Source organism: Lactuca virosa, chromosome 6 (assembly GCF_052849685.1).
Source record: "Lactuca virosa cultivar CGN04683 chromosome 6, Lactuca_virosa_CGN04683_v6, whole genome shotgun sequence".
NCBI classification, from domain to species: domain Eukaryota; kingdom Viridiplantae; phylum Streptophyta; class Magnoliopsida; order Asterales; family Asteraceae; genus Lactuca; species Lactuca virosa.
In genome coordinates, this window is record NC_136431.1 from 267,015,199 (window position 1) to 267,023,138 (window position 7,940).

A 7,940-nucleotide genomic window follows, 5' to 3' on the forward strand; every position below is an offset into this window, starting at 1 on the left:
AAACTTATCATAATTGATTAGTTAACATATTGGTTTATTAAAAATTTATATCGTATTGAGTCTGTGAAAATCATTTATAGAAATTGAAAAGTTTTGGTGCGAAACGTTAACATGTTGATTAGAGTTAAAGTGTAGCAAATTAGTTTTTTATGTCAATTTAAAATACGCACATAAAAATTGGATAATCTAAAAATTCAGTTTCCAAAACCAGTTTTTTATGTCAATTTAAACCAATCCAGATTGTAACACAAGATCCCTCATTTTACCTCTAAAACCGGTTAAGATCCGATCCATATTCATTAAAACCAGATTGTATAATAAATCAAGAAATCCGAACCGGACAGTAATCTGATTTTTTTGCGACCCTAGATCCTATATTCTTGTAAGATATTCACTTAACACGAATGGAGTGTGAAGTTATATAAAAAGAAAAAATTTTAATCAGATATTAAAAAGTAACTCCTATGTTGAACCATACTGATGGTCGAAATTCGGCAGTAATAGGCGAAAAGAAATGAGAGTTTTGCTCATTTGTCGAATCATTATAGCATATATTTACATGGTTTTGCTATTAAGTAAATCATACTTGAGTTAGAATAGAAAACAATATTATTGCGTATGGAATCGAATGATTATACAAAAAGAAAATCGTCTAAATGCGATTTCTTTCTTTTTTTGCATATAAACGTCTACAATTACTTGTGATTATTGGTACTATTGATTCATTAGCTCTGGGGATGTATGACTGAACGACCCAACAACGATAAGATGCAACCATATATATATATATATATATATATATATATATATATATATATATATATAGAGAGAGAGAGAGAGTCAAGATCAAATAAGAAGAAAATTTTTGGTAGGAAGGTAAGACATTTTTTATATACATATTTTTTTTGCAAAAAAACGAAATGAATCATTAAATGATTCAAGAGTAAAATGTTTCACAAGAAAAAAAATCCGAAAAAAACATCTTCATAACAAATTTAGTGAATATCAACAAAATCATCGTAAAAATGAATCATTAAAATGTTTTTTCGGGATTTTTTTTGGTGAATCATGTTATTATTGATTCATCTAATGATTCATTTGTTTTGTTCGCCAAAAAGATAAGCCGAAAATAATTTAGGCATCTTAATTTTTATCCGACTGTTTAATTAGCTTCTGAAATAATTTAGCTATCTTAATTTTTGACCGTTTAAAATATTCATTGTTTACCAATCGCCCTATTTTTTTAAAAACACAAAAATAAAAAGACCACTAGATGATAATTATAATAATAGTTTTTTATTATTATTATAATAATAGTTTAAAATTGAATTAAACAAAAAAAAATAGTTGATAAAAATACCGACATTTTATAATTAGCGTAGTCATACCAAACCAAGAGTACTCTCCACTAGCGATTAGGGACGAAAGTGGATCTCAACCCGATCCAGATGGACCGGGACCCGGAAAACACGAAAACCAGTTAACGAGATTTGTAGGACCAAAAACTAGATCAATATATAGGAACTGGTTCGGTTCAATTCCGGATAAAGTGGGTCTAAAACTGAAAAACCTGAAAACGTTAAAGTGGGTCGGGTAGAACCGGATAAATGGGTCGGATAGAATCGGGTAAAATGGTCTGGAACCCGAAAACCTGAGAAAACCATATTCTTTTGGTAATTACTTAGTCGGTTGAACTTTAAAAGTTTTCAGTTTTGATATCCCGACTTCGGAGGACCGTAAATTATTGAATATTAAACCAAAAATGACAAAATTATAGTCTAAAATCATGTACAAACTCTAAAGTACACATTGGAAAAATCTGTATGCTAATCCGAGTTCAAACAAAATAGATATCCATGTTTTAAAAAATTTATAGAATACAAAAAAAAAAAGCTGAAAAATAAAAAAATTCAGCTTTGATATACCGACTTTAGGGGATTTTAAGTCGATGAGTATAAAATCAAAAATAAGAAAAAAATTATAGTCTAAAATCATATACAAACTTTAAACTATGCTAATCCGACTTCAAACGAATGAGACATGTATGTTTTAAAGTTTTTACAGAAATCAATCTGGTTCTTAAACTCAGTTTACCCGGACCCAAAGGCCGGAACCTAGATAAAGACATTCTTTAAACACAGAACGTGGACCGGTTCTATATATTTTGTTTCTAACGATTCCGATTCCGGTTCCAGTCCGCATCTGTTTCTGATACGGTTTTCCGGTTTTACATCTCATCCCTACTTTCGATAGCTACTAACTTAAATTATAGGTTTTATTTGTATAAGGTTTGACAAATGTAGTTATAGGTTATTGAAAGATGTAAAAATACATTAAAATAAATAAATAAATAAAAAGTTAAACTTACTAAAAACTCTCAAAATCTAGCTTTTAGATTTGGGATTTTTGTTCTAAAATAAAAAATTTAGGCTCCTTCTTTCAAACCAAGCTTTTTCTTTTAAGTCATGTTAAAAATAAAAAATAAAATAAAATAAACAAAGAACTCTTTAAAAAAAAGTTTCCAAACACACCCCAAGTCTATTTCCCAATCTAAAGATTTTTTTTGCTTTGGGGACTAAAACTTCAAGGACTACTCTCTATAACGACATTCACGTCATTTGCACGTCATTGTCCCATACTTTCGTATACAATAAAAAAATCACAATTTATGTCCCATCGACATCATATCCAATATCAGTCCAATTCATGTCAAAAGCAGTATCACCTATTCTGTTTTATCCCAACATGTTCTAAAAATGAAAAGCTTAATGTAAAAAGTCCTCATGTAAGGTTTTTACCAACAATAGTTACACATCATGATGCAAAAGTTCCATACATTACAACATAGCACAAACAAATACACAGACTCGATACACACACACATAGACGTATATATGTGTTTGTATCTACATATAGTTCTATCCAACATTAAATGTTTAGCCGATTGGTTTTAAAAAAAATTAGAGAAAGAATAGGTTTAGAGAGTACCATTTACGCGAACATGATAAGGTGGGCCCCGACAAAAGATGGGTTCATCAGGAGAAGAGGATCGAGCCCGAGCCCTTAGAATTTCATTGGGATCGTCAATGACTGCAGCAGCCAATAGTGTGTACTCACCCGGGACAAGAAAATACAAACTGAACGCATGTTTAATTTCTTCAAGTGGAGGAACATCCACCTTCATCCCACTCAAAGCACCTACCATAAATACAACACGTGTTAAAATCAAAAAACATAAATGCATTTCTATAATGGGTAAAATGTACTTACCAGACCAAAGTACAGCAGAATTAGTCCCTTCAATGCAGTTTTCACCAGCAACATCTCTACACGTAATACTAAGACTCATACTGATCAAATCCTTGGTATTATTCCTCACCATAACTTCCATAGGTGTCATCTCATGTGCCAGTACACGACCTTGACCTTGGTCAACTTGGTCAACGTGCCGGAAACTAAAAGTCAAAGGATCGGGCAGCAAAACATCCATGACCGATGTCTGAAGGGCAGCCTGAGTAGCATCTTTAATATGCAACTCTCCGGAACTATTCCTTCCGGAAACCCACCTAACCTTAATTTTCGAAATCAAATCCTTTATGGACGCGTTGACTTCCGCTTTCTTGTTTGACTTTGAATTCGTTACTAAAAAGGAACCATCAAGAATCGGTAGCTTAAAATGCTCCAATGGGATTAATACTCTCGCAGTGTAGTCTCGATCGATTCTTGTTTTTGGGTAATCGAATTCGGATGAATTTTGGTCAACGTTTTCGAGGTTGACCGAGACACCGACCTCGAAAACAACATCGGTTGGGTTTGATAACTCGAGTTCGAGAAAACGTAGGCCCCAGCTGCCTCTGTAGGGGTCGATTTTGACTAGCCGATCTGTGTGTGTGGAATTATCAGAAATTTGTCCCACATGAGCAGGAATTTCCATTGAGAGTAAGCGAGCTTTTACAAAAGATAACCCTTGTAAGACACAGATGTTTAAAGGTGTCACAAGGCGGCGACCCGGTGGCAGGAGACCGGTGGTTGCTGGCGGCTCTTGGTGGTTCTCTGTGGGACCTGAGGGGAAAAGACGTTAATTCCCTCAAACACAATTATAACATTGTATGGTGAAAAAGTAGAAAAAATTACCTGCATAATGGATCAACAACATCGGGCTACTTGAATCTTTCATGGGCCTAGACCCATCAAGATCCGCCAACCCAAGTTGCCAAGCTTTTAAAGTAACCGGAATCGTCACTTCCGCCCCTGGCTTCAACGGAAGTGCTGATTCCAACGCCTCCGACCCAATCGAAATCACCGATTCCTGATTCTTCCCTGATAACGAAACATGTGCTTGTTCAACCGCAACTGTTCCCGCATTCGCAATGCTAATCCAAACCTCGCGGATCTCGCCTTCGTACAAAATCACCGCCCCATCGCCGCCGACAGTCCGCGACACCAGCAACGGAAGCGATGGCACAACCGTAATACTTGGTACATTCGTGTTTTTCACCTTCCCGTTCCCGGACCCGCAACACCTAAACGGGTCGGAAATCACGAGACCTTGTTGAGCTCCGAGGAGTAAATTGTCGACGTCTTTGAAGAAATGTTCGGTGACGACACCGAAACAGTGAACGATGCATCCCGGAATGGAAACAGGCCCGGTTTTGGTTGGGATTCCGGAGAGGGTGATGACTTTGGAGGAATTGGGAGGGAGGGTGACGGTGATTGGAAAGGAATCGAAGTTTCCGGAGTGGACTGATAGGTATATGGAGTTGACTAAAAGGTCAAACCCGCATGGGTTGGCTAATTCGACCAGAACTTGAACGGGTTCACCCACGACCCAAACGAGGTCTTGTTTTGTGGTGGTGGTTTGATCGCCTTTGGTGAAAGGTGTGTAGATGAAGGGTCCAGATGGAGCGGATCCAGCCCACCAATCGGGTCGACCCGGTGTTCGTTTTATTATGTCCATTTGTGATGGGTGTAGAGGAAACGAATGCAACCTTACAAAAGGTAAGGCAGGATCAGGACAATGAGTTCCAGAAGGAAGCCTTTCAGCAGAATTATTAAGTGCAGTTGCAAGACCATTTTGGCCTGAAGGTGTAATTAAAGGATAATAAGATCTTAATAAACGTGCTGCTGCACTCCATGCAGCAAGAGGATCTCCAGCACGAACAGCCGAGAGAAGTATCTCTTTTAAAACAACCATCTGTAGAGTGCTCCATTGTGACTCAAATAAAGATACAACCAATTCATGATTCATCTTCCCATTATCACCAATACATGACCCGGTATCCTTGTATAAAGTACAAACAAACCAAAATGTAAGCAAGTTTAATATTTTAAAAAGGGGATTTGAATTTGAATTTGAATTTGAATAAAAAGTTAAAAACTCACTTTGGGAATGGATGCGCGACTTTGAACACGATATGCTTTTGTAGTAAGTGCTAACACTTGCATGGCACTAATAGCAGCTAAACTGTTTTCTTGTTGTAAATATAACTGAGCCACTTGTCTGGAGAAAAAGGCAGCTTTTCTATGGTAACCAAGAGTTCCATATAAACGAGCTATTTCAATGTATAATATCAGTCTATCACTTGCATCTATCAAAGATTTTGCTCCATCTGCTGCAGCAGTCAAAAGGTCAACCACCTCCTTAGCCAGCTCACGTCTGTCAATCACAACAATTTATCATAATTGGGTAGATTTTTCAAAATACCAAGTTTTACAAATCTACCTGCATAGAAATCTTGCCAATTTCAAAGTAGCTTCCAGTTCAAAACTGAGGGGTGAAACCCTGTAAAGAATAAAGAAATTAATTTAAATAAGATGTTACTCATGTGGATAACTTGTAAGGAGCTATCTATCTACCTTTGAGCATTGTCTTGTATAAATGACTTCCTGTAATGCACAATGACACTGTTGTAACGATACTTGACCTCCTCCTCTATAACTGGATCCCTATGAACTGCTTTATCCATCTTATACAACAGAAACACAAAACATTCATATGTTACACAGCATACTTGGGTTTGCTTTGTATATAAATAAACATTAAAACGTAACCATGTATTTTAAAGGACATACTATGATTGATCCTTTGATATACTCACCAGCAAAGCACAAACACCACCTTCCATTGCACCAGCATACCAAAAGTAATCCCCAGTAAGTCTGGCAAGTTCTAAAGCTGTAGAATAATGAGCATTGGCATCAACAGGTGATCCAGCTAGTAAACAATAATCTCCAATTGTTTTCTGTGCTCTTCCAAGTCTCCTCTTTTTTGCTTTGATCACCTGAAATATAGTTGTGAAAAAGTTGTTTAATTTCCATTCTTGAAGCATGTACTTCATAATTCAATGTTTATAGCTTTAAGACAAAAGGGGGAGAAAAATTTAGCAATTATTCAATCATCAGGACACCTAAAACATAAACCTCCTCTGAGCTGAGACTGGCTTGAGAATCTAAAGGTGTCTTCAGAATTATTCCACCAGATTCTGGTCTGAGAACCCATTTTTCAAACTCCATTAGAAGTGAAGCAGCAATCTCTTGCATCATTGTTTGCAGGTGAATTTCTTGAGTCCTCTGGTCAGCAGGAGGAAACAAAACCAATTTATTTTTGTTGTTATTCCTGTCTGCTAGCTGCAATATAAGATAAACAACAACAAAGGTATCATGTTATTAGGATAATTTCTTGGAAGAATAGGATGACAATTAGCAAGCAACTATGAAGATTGGAATATATATGTCGTGGTGCAATTGTAACAAATACTGCAAGACGCCTACACTCGTACAAAGGAAGAAGAAACAGTAGGAAAAGGAAACACACGGAAGCTAATGATTAAACGTTGTTCAAGAGCTGAAAGTCAAACAATGAAAGGCAAGAAGTACAATTCAAAACCAAAAGCATTACAATTCGGAATTCTACTAAGTGATCTACTCTCGTGAAATATCCATAACGTAATTGAACTGGATATTGATATAAAATTATATAAAACTTAGGGAAAATCGGGAAAATAACCTGTGTATCTCCAGGGGAAAAAACGAAACACCTTTGCACAACTGAAGATGAGTATCCTTTACAAGCCATAGCGAATTGCTCAGCAACACTGCCTAGATCAGGAGAAGACGGACAATGACAGATTCCGATAACGCCGTGAATTTTGCGGTTTGATTGGAAATCCTCCCATGGACTCGGCGGCGATCCGCCTACAATGAACTTGAACCTTAGACTACCGGATTCCCATGGCTGTTGAGAGAATGGAGATTTTTGGTCAGCTTTGTAGAAATCAGTGATAGTTGAGAGTTCGATCTTGTGGTGGCGGCCGAGCATCCCGGCGTATTTGCGGAAGAGGTGCAGGTGGATTTCTCCGACAGGGAGGACGGCGATCCGGATCATGGAACTGGTTTCGATGCTGACATCTGGCTCCATTGTTGTTTTCGCCGGGAAGAAAGCAAAGGGTACCGAGAGTTCAAGCCGGAGAAGGGAGGAGGGGCGGTTGACAGTAGAGTGTGTGGTTTTTTCACTTCAATATTTAGATCGGTTGCGGTGAAATTAAGAAATGGGAATGAAACCCTCTTTTACCAAACTAGTCCATGATGGTGTAACAAACATTCACTTGAAGTCCTTCACCTTTTTAAACTCTCCTTTTAATCCCTATGGTTGGCAAAATAGTTAGAATGTACCATACTTTTATTTATTTTAGTAAAACTAAAAAAATGTTCAATACGGTACGTATCTTTATTTTTTTCGAGTCAACAAAAATAACTTTTTGAGAGATGTTTTTACAATAGGTTTTGTTATGGTTTTAATCCTTAGAGTCCTCTGGTTTAAGATTTATAAAGTTATTATCAATTTTTATCATTAAGTTATAATTCTTTATATTATCCGACACGATTAACCTCATCATTATGGTAACAACTGACATGATCCCCTTCTACATTAGAATAAGAGA

The 7,940-nt window shown here is 36.6% G+C and overlaps 1 protein-coding gene across 1 annotated transcript; it reads right to left on the bottom strand.

Annotated features, from left to right (window-relative positions):
* Positions 1 to 2,748: 2,748 nt before the first annotated feature.
* On the bottom strand, positions 2,749 to 7,529 carry TRS120 (transport protein TRS120). The gene is made up of 9 exons (XM_079054995.1): positions 7,007 to 7,529; positions 6,421 to 6,627; positions 6,099 to 6,281; positions 5,857 to 5,966; positions 5,723 to 5,782; positions 5,383 to 5,656; positions 4,135 to 5,281; positions 3,271 to 4,062; positions 2,749 to 3,198 (listed from the first exon to the last, which is right to left on the bottom strand). Exons 1-9 carry the CDS (start codon positions 7,415 to 7,417, stop codon positions 2,978 to 2,980), a joined length of 3,405 nt encoding a protein of 1,134 aa, XP_078911121.1. The 5' UTR covers positions 7,418 to 7,529; the 3' UTR covers positions 2,749 to 2,977.
* Positions 7,530 to 7,940: the final 411 nt, after the last annotated feature.

Bases quoted from the DNA above. Each gene is read 5' to 3' on its own strand.
- TRS120 (XM_079054995.1), bottom strand. From the start codon at position 7,417: ATGGAGCCAGATGTCAGCATCGAAACCAGTTCCATGATCCGGATCGCC. The intron at 6,282-6,420 runs GTTTATGTTTTA...ACTATATTTCAG, and splicing joins CCAGTCTCAGCTCAGAGGAG to GTGATCAAAGCAAAAAAGAG. The intron at 5,657-5,722 runs GTAGATTTGTAA...TGTGATTGACAG, and splicing joins TTGGCAAGATTTCTATGCAG to ACGTGAGCTGGCTAAGGAGG.